The sequence below is a fragment of the Macrobrachium rosenbergii genome, chromosome 22, assembly GCF_040412425.1.
Source record: "Macrobrachium rosenbergii isolate ZJJX-2024 chromosome 22, ASM4041242v1, whole genome shotgun sequence".
NCBI classification, from domain to species: domain Eukaryota; kingdom Metazoa; phylum Arthropoda; class Malacostraca; order Decapoda; family Palaemonidae; genus Macrobrachium; species Macrobrachium rosenbergii.
This window is the reverse complement of record NC_089762.1, coordinates 34,490,250-34,505,890: the sequence shown is the minus strand read 5'-3', so window position 1 is coordinate 34,505,890 and position 15,641 is coordinate 34,490,250. Positions and strand designations below refer to the sequence as shown.

The 15,641-nt window shown below is 35.4% G+C and overlaps 1 protein-coding gene across 7 annotated transcripts in view; it reads left to right on the top strand.

Annotated features, from left to right (window-relative positions):
* Positions 1-15,641, top strand: part of LOC136850738 (protein abrupt-like) — a 340,568-nt gene that overhangs the window by 305,907 nt on the left and 19,020 nt on the right. For 2 of the 7 annotated variants that reach the window (XM_067124659.1, XM_067124658.1), the window contains exon 6: positions 13,182-13,794. The exons of 4 other annotated variants lie outside the window; for them this stretch is intronic. In XM_067124659.1, coding sequence (XP_066980760.1) covers positions 13,182-13,675 — 494 coding nt within the window. In that variant the 3' untranslated portion in view covers positions 13,676-13,794. Of the gene's footprint in view, positions 1-13,181; positions 13,795-14,106; positions 15,226-15,641 lie in introns of those variants that run through there. One more of the 7 variants, XM_067124645.1, reaches the window with a different exon arrangement.

Sequence of the window (15,641 nt, the reverse complement as noted above, 5' to 3'; positions counted from 1 at the left end):
AATTTTTCCCCACCTGTGTTTTTTTTTTTTCCGTGAGGAAAATACGGATGTTGGGGACTCGTGTAGTTACTGGTGCATGGGTGTGGCTCTTTGGAGGCGAATTGCAAGGTGAATACATATATAGGTTTTTCATTAATTGGTTTTATAAAGTATTACTTCAGATTGTTTGGTTTTCCATTAACAGATTTTATAAAGTATTACTTTAAGTGGTTTGGTTTTCCATTAATAAATTTTATTAATGTATAACTTAAAATGCATGTCTGGATATTGTCTGTTATGTATTTTTTTTCACATTTATGGAAAGACTGTTGAAACCATGCTTTCTGTTATTAATACATTACCTAAATAATGGCTGCAGATTTTATTAATCTGTTACTGAAAATGGTTATTTGGATATTTTCCGTTATATTATATCCAGATTTATGGAAAGACTGTTAAAACCATTCTCCCTTTTGTTAATACTTAGTGCATGAATATCAGATAATATTGACCAGAGGAATATGCATATGTATATATATACATATATATGTATGTGTATATATATATATATATATATATATATATATATATATATATATATACTGTATGTATGTGTATATATACTTAGGTGATATTGTTTAGAAATGTTCCGTTACATCCTATTAAAACCTGTGGAAAGACTACTCGAACCACGATACTTATTGAGTATTTTTATATTGATATTTTTGATTAGGCATGACTTCATTTTTATTGCGATTTTTCACAAGTCTTAGATCCAATGGACGGTTTTTGTTTGTGTAAGAATGATTTCACGAAGGGATAAACCCGAAGTGACTCTTTCTTGATTCGTTCAGAGCAGAAATCTTAAAGGTCTATGAGGCTTACTTGAATTGGCAGTGTGCCAATTGGCGGTCACTATTACGTCAAAAAGATAACTTTTTTCCAGTTAACCAATTTTGGAATCACAGAAGCCGAAGTTATGTTGTAGAGTTTGAAAATTTTGGAATCACAGAATCCGAGGTTATGTTGTAGTTTGAAATTTTGGAATCACAGAATGTTATGTAATGTTGTAGAGTAAAATTTTGGAATCACAGAATCCGATATTATGTTGTAGAGTTTGAAAATGTTTGAATCACATAATCCGAGGTTACGTTATAGAGTTTGAAATTTTGGAATCACAGAATCCGATGTTATGTTGTAGAGTTTGAAATTTTGGAGTCACAGAATCCGATGTTATGTAGTAGAGTTTGAAATTTTGGAATCACAGAATCCGATTTTATGTTGTAGAGTTTGAAATTTTGGAGTCACAGAATGTTATGTAATGTTGTAGAGTTTGAAATTTTGGAGTCAGAATCCGATTTTATGTTGTAGAGTTTGAAATTTTGGAATCATAGAATCCGATGTTATGTTGTAGAGTTTGAATTTTTTAATCATAGAATCCGATGTTATGTTCTAGAGGTTGAAATTTTGGAATCACAGAATCCGATGTTATGTTCTAGAGGTTGAAATTTTGGAATCACAGAATCCGATGTTGTGTTGTAGTTTGAAAAGTTTGGAATCACAGAATCGGATGTTATGTTGTAGAGTTTGAAATTTTGGAATCACAGTAGCTGATGTTACGTTGTAGAGTTTGAAATTTTGGAATTACAGAATCCGATGTTACGTTGTAGAGTTTCAAATTTTGGAATCATAGAATCCGATGTTATGTTGTAGAGTTTGAAATTATGGAATTACAGAATCCGATGTTATGCTGTAGAGTTTGAAATTTTGGAATTACAGAGTCCGATGTTATTTTGTAGTGTGAAATTTTGGAATTACAGAATCCGATGTTATGTTGTAGAGTTTGAAATTTTGGAATTACAGAATCCGATGTTATGTTGTAGAGTTTGAAATTTTGGAATTACATAATCCGATGTTATGTTGTAGAGTTTGAAATTTTGGAATTACTGATTCTGATGTTATGTTGTAGAGTTTGAAATTTTGGAATTACATAGTCCGATGTTATGTTGTAGAGTTTGAAATTTTGGAATTACAGAATCCGGTGTTATGTTGTAGAGTGTGAAATTTTGGAATTACAGAATCCGATTTTGTGTTGTAGAGTGTGAAATTTTGGAATCACAGAATCCGATGTTATGTTGTAGAGTTTGAAATTTTGGAATCACAGTAGCTGATGTTACGTTGTAGAGTTTGAAATTTTGGAATCACAGAATCCGATGTTACGTTGTAGAGTTTCAAATTTTGGAATCATAGAATCCGATGTTATGTTGTAGAGTTTGAAATTATGGAATTACAGAATCCGATGTTATGTTGTAGAGTTTGAAATTTTGGAATTACAGAGTCCGATGTTATTTTGTAGAGTGTGAAATTTTGGAATTACAGAATCCGATGTTATGTTGTAGAGTTTGAAATTTTGGAATTACATAGTCCGATGGTATGTTGTAGAGTTTGAAATTTTGGAATTACAGAATCCGATTTTATGTTGTAGAGTGTGAAATTTTGGAATTACAGAATCCGATTTTATGTTGTAGAGTTTGAAATTTTGGAATCATAGAATCCGATGTTACGTTGTAGAGTTTGAAATTTTGGAATCACAGAATCCGATGTAATGTTGTAGAGTCTGAATATCTCTAGAACGGTTGGTGAAGATCAGTTTTCGTGAGGCTAGCTTGCAGTCAGTTGCAAGTTATAAAAGTTAAATTATTTTCTCTGTGATTGTGTGGGACTGTAGAATCTCTAAGACCACCTTGAAAATGCCTCAGTAGTTCAAGCGAAGAGTCCATTCATTACTACCCTTAAACAATTCTCCTTGTATTTTAATAATTTACTATACTTTTATCTTTTTATTTATCGGTTTGTTAATTTGTTTTTACGTTGGTAATAACTGTCCCCTTCTTTCTGTAGCTCCTGTTACTTTCTGTTAATTCTTTCAAATGAACACCAAATTCTTTGGAAGCTTGAATTTCAAATCAGTGTCCCCCTAGGGCAGGGGTTCCCAAACTGGGGTACATTTGCACGTTTCAGGGGGTACATTTGGTCTGAAGAAATAATTACTATTGTACAATTGTATGTGCTGGATCAAAATATAAATTACCTTAGTAATTGCTTTATTTCTGTTATCACCATTTAAGATACCTGTGTAATCTACACATGCAGACTCCATAAATTTAAAATATCAAAATATTAAAATGTTCTTTTTTGATATTAAGCTTAATTTTTTAGTGTTAGGGGTACATGGGAACCTATAAAAAAGCCCAAGGGGTACCGAGGAACAAAAAGTTTGGGAACCTCTGCCCTAGGGCATGTTATGTATGAGTAGGTTAGGCTTTTGAATAATAATAATAATAATAATAATAATAATAATAATAATAATAATAATAATAATAATGATGATGATGATGATGATGATTATTATTATTATTATTATTATTATTATTATTATTATTATTATTATTATTATTATTATTATTATTATTATTATTATTATTATGAAACAGAATTAAGGGCTCTCGCATTGAACTGGTTGTTTTACACCAGTAATGAAGGGGTGTGTCAGTGAAGTGTGAATTCCGGATGTTAAAATCATGATCCTTTCGTGAACAACTGATTCTGAAAACAGCAGTGGAGGGTAAAATGTAAGTGATAGATTTACAGTTCTTATTTGTATACTTTGTTTGTGATCTGTAGGCCTTGAAATGATAACGCATATTAATGAAAGACTGAAAGACAACATCAATTATCAGTGTAAGAATATCGGAGAATTGCTATCTCATTACAGGAAATGTTTAAAGGTTAAAAAAATAGAATTTTAAAATGTTAGTTGATGTCTGGTAATGAAGGGATGAATTCCTTAATTTGCTCTACCTTGTGGTGCTTGTTTTAAGAGGTTTGCGACTTTATCTTATATCTGTTTATTTTTTTATTAAGAACTGGATATGTTTTGTGTATACATTGTTTGTTTATGATTCATTTGTGTTTATGTGTATCTGATAGTGTTTTTGTATATGTGTGTACTATTTTTTTTAAATCTTATGTATTCATATTTCTTGAATGTAAATATGCACATAATTTATATTTCTGGGGGCAAGAAATCAATAGCTTTCACAAAGTTTGTCATTTAAAATCAAGCTTAGGAATTTCAGACTCTCTCTTTAAGTTTCTAAATCCTTTAAGAGATGCACACACCGAGCGGGACACATTTTCACTCAGAAATATTTTGGTTACCCATGGCGAGTGAATTATTGTTCGTGCACGCTTTAATGTAGCAGTATTCAAGACATTCTCTTTAAGCCCCTCGTAGTTGTATTAGATTCGCTGGATATTAGATACCAGGTTACAACTTTTGCTAGGTTCGTGAGAGCTCTTTGTGGAAAGCACAGTGCAATTCTCACCTCTTGTATGTTAATCTTATTATTAATCGTTAAAATAAGTATCGTGTACTTTTTCCGAACTAGCAGAGTTGTAGAAGATCAACTGAAGTTGTTATAATGGTTGTTGTTATTACTGTTGTTACAATTTTTTTTTAATATTTATGTATTTTCACGGGTTAAGTGAAACGACTATGAAGGTACTTAAGAACCCTTTGCAGAACAGAATGCCAGTATGGGAAAAGTAATGAACAGAGTCGTGAATAAAGGTTTAATGACGCAAATAAACGCGCGTGCATGCACGCTCTTGGGCTTAGGGCTTTGTAGTGAAAAGCGTATCCATAAAGGGTGCGGAAATAGAATAGTTAAGAGGCCGTACAAATACATGAGTGACCAGTGCATACGTACATACATACAAACATTCATACATACATACTGTATATACATACATACATAACACTCACACATATATGTATAAATTATATATATATATATATATATATATATATATATATATATATATATATAAATATATATACATATATATATATATATCTATAATTATATGTATATATACTATATATAAATATATATACTCGTATATATATATATATATATATATATATATATATATATATAAATATATATATATGTGTGTGTGTGTGTGTTTGTTTGTATGTATATATTAAAACAATAAGCTAAATCAGGGAGATGTGCTGGAGCGCAACTGGAAATGAGGAGCTCAAATCGAAGAATGTGGAATACCATGGTTCGAGATCATTAGTCATGATTGTCACCTCCCCCTACCCCAGGTCTTAGGTAATTAAATGTGTCGCTTGAGGTGACTTAGGAAGCACACAAGGATGCACAAATACCCTAGTCAAGTATCTCAACTATCATTAAAAAAAAAAGGAAGTTGCACTGAGCGGTTTTTCTCAGTTGCCTTCATGAAATATTAAGTGTTGATTTTTATTTTATGTATTATTTTATTAAAGCACTAGTTTTGTGTGTGTTTAAAACAAAAATTGCAGTGAGTGGTTTTTCTCAATTGCCTTCATGAAATATTAAGTGTTGATTTTTATTTTTTGTATTCTATTCAAGCACTACTTGTTTGTGTGTGTATGTGTGTGTTTTAGTGTTGTAGTAATGATTATAAAGTAATAGGAAATTGGAAATAAGATTTAAAGGAAACAATTGGAACATTTATTCAGGATGCATTGCCATTTATTGTTGCATTGATTATTTTGTTTAGGTTGTATTCGGTGCAAATAATATTTGTTGACTCACTCCTTTTAATGTTTTTTTTCATTAGTCACTGTTTGCTTTTCATGGATTACTTACTTTTATTCCTTATATATATATATATATATATATATATATATATATATATATATATATATATATATATATATATATATATATATATATATATATATATATATATATATTTTTTTTTTTTTTTTTTTTTTTTTTTTTAACTAAGCGGTAAAAGTTCAAGCCCGGCGCAGTCGTTGTCTGACAGTTAGATACTTTGTCACTGTCATCGGTAACCTTGTCAGTTGCGATAACAGACAACAATTAAAATAAAGAAGTCAAGATTAGGCTGCCAGAGAAATGGAGGCTGAATCTTTGGTATGTTACGTAGCTCGCAGATTTTGCTTTGAAAGCGCCACTCACAGATTATAAGAAAAACAACTCCGGATTCTTAGGACAACTTCATGTCATAAAGCATCAGGTAATCATGGAGTCGTAAGGAGGAGGATAATGTTTTTTTTTATTATGGACAATTCATTATGAAGAGATGCAAAAGCTTCGTATTTTATATGCTAAATAGTTATTTTACGCTAAGCATCACTTCGATAGTGTTTCTGTGCTGTGATGCTGTTTGCGTGTTGGTAATATAATGTATATTTCTTCCACGTTCAGTATTCATCATTATAGCACATTTTTTTATTTCTCATTTTACAATGACTTTAAAGTACATATATTTTCTTACACGCGAAAAGACTAATAACACATGAATTACACATTGTTCGAAAAGCTTAGAAAAGCTTGTGCTAATTGCCAAAATTTTTTGTATTATACGAAAGTTCATGAACAAATAAGCACAGTCATAGGAAGGGATTCTTACCAGTGACTGGCAGAGAAACAAGTCAAGTTTTAACAACGCGAAAATCGCGATAATAAACAAAGGGAAACTCCTCTAACTGACTTGCGTTGAAAACTTTCTACAGTGATGCTGGCAACTGTAATGACTGACTTCATGGAAAATTGGGTTGCCTGCTGAAGTGGAAAAGTTTCCAGTAATTGATCGTTGAAGTAAAATAGGATTTGGGCGGTGGAATGACGTCAGTAATTTTGAGTGATATGTATGTGTCATGTATTTTTCTTTCACCTGCCAAGCTTCGGTACTCTTTTCCTTCTCTCGTTCTTCAGTGGAAAATGAATCAACTGTCTTAGGAGAGATATTGTGAGACCGACTGGCTTTCAAGAACTGTAGATGACTGGGAATATTGTAGTAAATGGTCAGTGAACATTTTTGAAGCAGAAACGTTTGCAGTAATTGATCGTTGGAGTGATATAGGATTTTGGTGTTGGAATGACGTCTGTAATTGTGACTGATATCTGCCCTGTATTTTCCTTTCGCCTGCCAAGCTTCGGTACTTTTTTCCTTCTCCTGTTCTTCAGTGGAAAGTAGATAACCCGGTTGAGGAGAGATATTGTGAGGTCGACTATCTTCCTACACCTCTGTTAAAGAAAATGTAGATTACTGGGAACATTGTAGTAACTGGCCAATGGAAATTTAGATAAATGGCTTATTCATCTGTCAGTTATTGCGAAAACTAATAATTTAAAAAAGTAAAATGTTAATAATGATAATTATTATTGAATAATGTGAAATTTGTGACAGATATCAGTTAATAACTTTCGAATACACGATGAGGAAACTTTCGGTAATGACGTGATGAAGAGGTGTAGTAATTATTTGGCCCCAAAAATTGACTATTAGTTAATGTGAAAACCTGTTAGTAATTAGCTGACGGGGAAAATGACAAACTTGAAATTATAACTAATTAGAACACCACCGATAATCAGCTCACGGGAACTTGCAACGGCAGGACAACTTTCCACTAAATAAATGCTGGAGATCGGTTGAATAAACAGCCAATCAAATAAGTTATCTAGATTGTGGAGAAAACTTCTAATAAATGACTAATCGGAAACTGTTTAATGATTTCTTGTAAGATGTAAAACAGGTTACTGGTTTCCTGGAAATACTTGGTACACCAATAACCGCCTGGTGTGAAAAATTAATTCAGTTTTATATATATACATATATATACATTCAGTGTGTATGTATTTATTATATTATATATAATATATATAGTATACAAGTTATTTACCCAAGTGTAAAATTCGTTCTCGTAACTAGGTATCGCAGTATATAGTAATGCATTCAGAGGAAAATCTCTGTTACCAGGCCAGTTGGAAACCTGAGATAATTATTAACAAGAAAATTTCTGTACTGTAATTACCAAATGGGAAATGGATATTCAGTTACTAATGGAGAAATTATGCTGGTTTTGGAAAAGCAGCATAGTATTTTTTTTTTAGGACAATGTTCATGTCCATTATTTTTTAGGTCTAAAGATCAGACAACTTTTCCGGTATACCTCTCATTAAAGGTTAATCACATAGTGTATTAAAAACTTAATTATGGAAAAGGAGGATAAAGTGTATTAAGTATGTCAACATCAGAGATACCGTATGCGCTCAGATTTGTCGTTCACTGCTGATATAAATTTGCTCTCTCTCTCTCTCTCTCTCTCTCTCTCTCTCTCTCTCTCTCTCTCTCTCTCTCTCTCTCTCTCTCTGATTTTTTTTTTCTGAGGTAAGGTGCTGTAACCTTTAAGGGTTAATACCACGCATGTTCCTTCACCCTGCTTTATTTTATCTTTTCGTTTCTTTTTATTTTATCCACGAAACCTTGACTAGAGAAAGAATTAGGTTGATCATCCCCGGTGAGTTTCAAGATGAACACATGCATGTTCGTGCATCAGTTCGTGTACTGCTTTAGTTACGTACACATTATTTGCTACAAGCAATCTTCAATTGATACCTTCGTTCGGAATGCGGAGAAAGGCCTGATAGCAATTAGAAGTGGCCTGGTTTATTTATCAGATAAATTACCTAACTACTGACTCCCTTTTTTCCGAATAAGGTCATGTAACTGCTTACTCCCTTTTTTCCGAATTAGGTCATGTCCCGTTGTGGGAGTACGTGTACGTAAATGTATATGCATGTTTGTTCTTTTACGTACATACTGATGTTGTTGTTGTTGTTGTTGTTGTTTAAGATTAAGCCGGCGTTATGCCAAACACGGGCTCTTGCTCACAGAGCAGCCAGTAAGACATACGTAAGATCAATACTGTAGTTAAGCATTAACATTTTAAAATTTAAATACAGTCAAGTAAGCATTAACATTTTAAAATCTAAATACAGTCGTTTAAAGATCGCGCCGCATTAACGAACAGAAAGCGATCTAGAAGAGCACGTCGTGGAATTTTCCTTATCAGCCTATCGGTTCCTTGGCCGAGAGATACGAGCGCACCGAGGTACTTCCCGCAGTAAACCGAACCGCCCATTCGATCCGGCCCGCGATATCCGATTTACTGTCAGTTTGAGAGAGTTCTTCTAATGAACTGGTTGAGACATTTAAGAGTGCAGCTCTCCCTTTGTCTGGCTTAATGCCAGGAGGACATACATGCAACCTATCGGTCTTGCCAGGTCCTGCTGAACCACGCCCTCCTCTGAGACCTGGTCAATACATTTAGAGCCTTCTAGGGATTACACATTGCCTCCTTTGATCGAATGGCACGCACCAAAGGGCGTGTTCCACCTATATAATGAAATCCTAGACGTATACGTTGACAAGTTCCTAAAAATGAAGATATTTCTCCAGAAGAGTTGGAGGTTGTATGCATTCGGAAACGATTGCTCCTTCGGTTATATTGGGAATTTTCTCATTTGTGTTACCTACATAAAATTCTAAGCACCTTTGCTGACAAATTTGTAAAAATTAAGATATTTTTCCAGAAGAGTTGAAGATTGGGTCCATTCGGTAACAACCGTTCCTTCGGGTATATTGGGAATTTCCTCATTTGTGTCTTGGCGAATATTACGAGCAATTGGCCCCGTGCTATCTCGGTCACCTCTTGGTATATATAGGGTGCTAGTTGGTGCACGACACCTTGTCACGATCATCGAAGTTAAGTGCCCAGTTTTGACTCGAGTAATGGCAGAGGAGGGAAAGGGTGCGCCTTTATCTCCATCTTTATCGGGATTTTTTTTTCTCTTCTTCTTCTTCTCCTTCTCTTTCTTCTTTTCCTTCTCCTTCTTTTCTTCTTCCTCTTTCCTTCTTCTTCTTCTTCTTCTTCTTCTTCTCCTTCTTCTTCTTCTTCTTCTTCTTCTTCTTCTTCTTTCCGTCTTTTCTTCTTCTTCTTCTTCTTCCTCTTTCCGTCTTTTCTTCTTCTTCTTCTTCTTCTTCTTCTTCTTCTTCTTCTTCTTCTTCTTCTTCTTCTTCTTTGGAAATAGCCCAGGACCCCGCAGTTAGTGCTTGAGAAAGTAGGAATTGCTCGCGAAGTAAACTGACTAAAAGTTAATGCATTCATGCATTTAATTTCTTTCTCGCTAATGAATGCCAGAACTTGAAAATGAGTTCGTTTAATTTTTTTTTATTGTAAATATACTCTCTTCACCAGTATATAATTTTCGAAACAATATGTAATTTTCGAAACGGTATATAATTTTCGAAACGATATATAATTTTCGAAACGATATATAATTTTCGAAGCAATTGTGTGAAACTTTGAAGAATTTCACGACACTGGAAATTGGATGTTCACCTGTAACTTTTTGTGTGGACTAGAATGAAATGGATACTTATCGTAGGTTGCCCAAATGCTTCTTAAGTTTGGACGGACTTGACCAATTGATTATTATGTATTATTAACATGTTCTTATTAATAACTATTTGTGTCATAACAATATATGCCCTCGGAAAATTATGATTTGCAAGAATGCTTGCCTTTATTCTTTATGGTGCTTAGAACACCATACACTGTTATGACTGTTTATGCCATAACAATATATATGCCCTCGGAAAGTTATGATTTGCAAGATTGCTTGCCTTTATTCCTTAGGGTGCTTTTTTACATCGTGCGCTTCGATAAACGTCCAATACAAGCAGAATGATGTAAGTTTCGCCAAGTATTAGTTTACAAGAATGTAAATGCCTGAAATTTATGTCAAGTTTGTAACGGCCGCTCGCTTATTCGTGTAAAGAATTTTATTTCAACCATGACGCTGGTCTGTTGTAACAGTATTATTCGTTTTAAAACGGTGTGGACATTCTTCTAGACTATTAACTCGCAGAGAATGTGCAGAGTATAATGTTCTTATACGCAAAAAAAAAAAAAAAAAAAAAAAACAGACCAGTTTAACAAATAAAGGTTAACAGAAGAAATGAATATAGACATACATGAAGATCATTTGAAGTAAGAAAGACTGAAATAAAAGTATATGGCGTTCTGAAGAAGTTCAGCAGCTTCTCCTAAACTCATGAGCGCCAATAGCACTTCCAGATGGGCTGTTCCAGTGAAGAAATAGATGTTTCTGGTGATAAACTTCATTTGTCGTCATAAGGTGGTTCGGATTCCACAATAAGCTGTAGGTCCCGTTGCTGGGTAACCAGTTGGTTCTTAGCACGTAAAACAAATCTAATTCTTCGGGCCAGTCCTAGGATAGCTGTTAATCAGCTCAGTGGTCTGGTTAAACTAAGATATACTTAACTTGTTCCATTTTCATGCTGTAAAGGGAATGAAATATATTTGGCACTGGGTAGTGAGCTATGGTGTCACCAAAAAAAAAAAAAAAAAAAAAAAAGAATATGGACGCTGAACCTGTAAGGAGAGTAACACGCACTACTGCTTGAGGAGCAAGCCGTAAAGACGTAAAATGTTCTCTTTTGGAATAGAACGTGTATGAAAAATAATAGCAAAATTCTTGTTATTTTTAGAGTTAAAGCAATGACTTCTGTCGTTAAAGGCCAACTTTTTTGTAAAATTTAGACTTACTTTAGTTATTCGTGTAGTCTGTAGATTGCATGTTCACATTTTAAGTCAATGTGTTCAAGTTAAGTTTTGTTTTCCCTTTTTCCAGTGAAGTGGCTTACTTAACTTGTTGAATCTTAAAGATATGATGACAGGAATATTTCATATAAATAAGTTCATGTTTGTGACGATAAATATGAAATAATGATAATGACTATGGAGTGGATAATGGCCATCTTGCTAAGGAAACTTTCACAAATTCTATTGCTCATATGGAGACCAAAACAAGTGCATTGGTAGAGGGCGGTTCCAGCAAAAATATAAAGATGGAAAGCACAAGTAAATGGTAATAACAAAAACGACGGGGTTTTAAGCCAGCCTGAAATTCTCTTTAAAACTTCGAAGAAGCATCATCACAACACACTGTGGTTACTGCCATCTTTAAAACAAGCAGCACGCACTCACGGTCTGGGAAAGAAAAGGCAAATTTAATTTAGCTACGGTGATGAAATTAATAATTTCCCTTTGGAGAAAGAGGCCATTTTTTTTAAGTTGAAATGTATCTTAGTTGTTATGAGAATGAAGGTGATCGTGATGCATGAAAAGTCTACATGTATATGTATATATATATATATATATATATATATATATATATATATATATATATATATATATATATATATATATATGCAGTGTATATATATGTATGTATGTATATATATATGTATATATATATACACAAACATTAGTCTACAAATATCTTTGTTATCGATTATAATTCCCTTCGGTATTTTTTCCGAGGTTAAGCGAGTTGGATATTAAACGACATTTGTATCTCTACATAATGTCATGGTAATGTGATTTGATAAATATATATATATATATATATATATATATATATATATATATATATATATATATATATATATATATATATATATATATATATATATATATATACACATATATATATGTATATATATAAAGTTTGGTGCAAAAATGCAAAATTATAAATCTGGTAATTATGTTAATTTCCTTCGTGTATGGCGTCTTATTTAAACTGGTTCTGGATTGGTCTTTGAAAAGCTTCCTTTTCTTGTACCCCTAACTTAGTTCTGCAATGTAGGATTTCGACATGTTGAAGAATGCTTATTAGTAACAGCTAGCGTTACTTTCTCCTTTCTTAGCTCGTATGAGAGTAAGCTCTTTTGCCGTTTGCACTTTCTGTAGCGTTGTTGGCTGTCGTAGAGAAAGAAACCCTTCGAGTCCTGTTGGAGGTGGAAGGTGGAACCTAATGTATATTCCTTTGTCTTGAAATGGTGATGAAGAGGGAAGTCTAGTGGAAGTGGAAGGGACAAATGGGGATGATGATGATGATGATGATGATGGCATGACCCTTCTACTCTTCCTCTTCGTCTTCTTCTTCTTATTCTTCTCCTTCTCCTTCTCCTCTCTTGAACACCAGTGTCAGTATCATCATCATCATCATTGGAGAAACAGACCCACAGTTATGTATGGGTACATATATTTAAACATAAATTCTATGTAGAGATTTATTTTTAAATATATGCACCCATACATAACCGTGGATTTGTCTCTCCATTTCAAGACTCATGCTACTATGAGGAATGGTCCTCTAAGCCTAAGGAATGGTGTGGTGTGATTCAGACGAAGCCGCAGTTGTCTCAGACGAAAGGTTCACCAGCCATGTTTTGCTTCATTTCAGATGGCCGCTTCAAACCGTACAAGTGCCCCCATTGCTTCAAGTGTTACTCCTCCAAGTCCAATCTGAACACTCACGTCCGCGACCTGCACGCCGCCGTGCCCCAGATCTTCACGTGCCCTTACTGCAACAAGAAGTACTCCTCGAAGAACTCCCTCAGGTACCACATCACCATGTACCACCGGGAGGAGAAGAACCGGGACCAGGCCATGCAGCACGCCATCGCCACGGCCCAGCCCGTGCCTCCTCTGCACCTCCCTTCTTCTTCTGCCTCTTCCTCTTCTGCCTCTGGCAGCATCCCTCTTCCCCATCAACATCCCGAGACCAACAATGCCACCCACAGGAATCATCTTTATCAGCAACATCAACAGCATCAACAGCAATTGCAACCGGGCGTTTGGTTACCCTCGGATGTCTTGTCCTCGTCGGGGATATCAGATAGCTCTCAGTACTTTAGCCAAGAGACCGAACCTCCTCCTCCTTCTTCTTCTTCTTAAAATCACACTAGACACTGTGCCATTGTGTTCCGTCGGTCAGTCGTTGACAGATGAATGACTCAAAAAAAAAAAAAAAAAAAGTCGGTGATGAAATTAGGTCCGTGTTTTTACTCTTCGGGGACATTCAATTGACCCATCATGAAACATCCGACCACATCCCAAACCCAAACAAACGCCTCATTCATCTTTCGAAAAGACATGTATTAAGAGATCTTCGTCATTGAGATTCCCACAAGTTTTAACCATATTCTATTTTTGTAGTGCTTAAGAAATGATATTTCAATACCATGTATTGTATTTTTGAGAATGCTGTTTGTGATGTGTGGTTTTCTTGTCTCAAGAAATCTATCAGTTATGAGTTTTGAGTAGGGTCTTTTGTGTGTGTGTCCCGTTGGCAACGTGTATCTGATGGCAGGGTTGTCCAATTGCAGACGTGAACGCTGAGGCTGCTGTCAATCCAGTTATGGCCGGGACCGACGGCAGCGGCGGAAGCAGACGGTATGCCACCTCCGCCGGGTACTCTGCTAGTCAAGAGGAAACAACGACCAAAGACGCCTACGGGGTCAGTAGGAACATTTTGAGTGGTTTGACCCATGGAGGAGGAGGAGGAGGAGGTGGAGGGGGAGGAGGGAGAGGCCACATGTGCACGTACTGTGGCCGAGAGTTTCGCTCGCGGAGCAATTTGAGCCGTCACGTGCGGGACCACCACACGTCGCACGACCCCAGCGCCGCCCTATGCCCCGTGTGCGGCAAGAACTGTCGCAACCGATCCAATGTGCTCACCCACATGTACAGAGTCCATCACGTCACGGCGCGGCAGCTGGACGCCTTCACCCACCCCTTCACCCTCCCCCAACCTCCTCCTCCTCCTGCTCAAGCTTCGACCAGATCCAATGCCCATTCGACGAACACGCACCAGCATCCTACGGCCCCTGCTACACTCTCGTCTTCCTCCGCGGATCGATCCCAAGACTTGGCAGCTTCCGTTCAGACCCAGGGCGTCCAAGCCTATGGGACTAATACACAGTCGCAAACTCACGAACAACAACAACAACAAACAACATATGTCATACGGGTACAGTATGCAAGACACCACCGCTCATCATGCCCCTCATCACCACCATCAGCATCATCATCACCAGCATCATCAGCATCATCATCACCATCACCATCCACAAAACCCGCTTCAGGACAATGCGTAACCCTGGGCAGTGTTCTTTGGTCAGTAGATTGATTCCAGGTTCTCTGATCAAGAAAAGAAAAGTCATTTTTTACCCGATTCATTGGCGCCTTCCTCCGCTCATTATTTATTTAGTTTCTCTCTCTAATTCTTTTCTCCACGCTTATTTATTCAATTTCTCTTTTTAATTATCTTCTCCACGCTTGCGTCTGTGTTCATTGCGATTCAGGTTAACAGCTCAATGTATTCGTTGACCGAATGGTATTTTCAGATTACTGTGAGATATAATTTTTTTTTTTATATTATGTAAGAAGCGACACACATTATATTTGTAATTGGCTTTCGAAATAATCATGTATATATATATTTAGGTCATTGTTTCATTAACCCTTTTATACTTATGAGATTGGTATTGCATGAGACTTCTGCCTGTTTCCAAACGCTGGTGTATTACTAATGTTCATTATCTTGCTGTCTGTCTGTAAATATATACGGTATGTGTGTATATATAAGTGTGTGTATGTATATCTGTATATAAATATAAGGAGAGAGAAAGAGAGATAGGAGGGGGAAACTAGGATCCGTTTAACCACTCAGTTTCATTCTCAGACGTTGTATATTGTATACTGTTCTCTGTTCATTGCTGATATGTGTAATGTACGTCACTGACCGGAGTTTTAATATTCCTGACCAGTTTTCGAAATAATGTCACATGCTTATGTTGTTTCACTGTAAAAGTAAAAGGCGCTCAACTCATAAAAATGTCTCGTGAAATGTAATTATGTA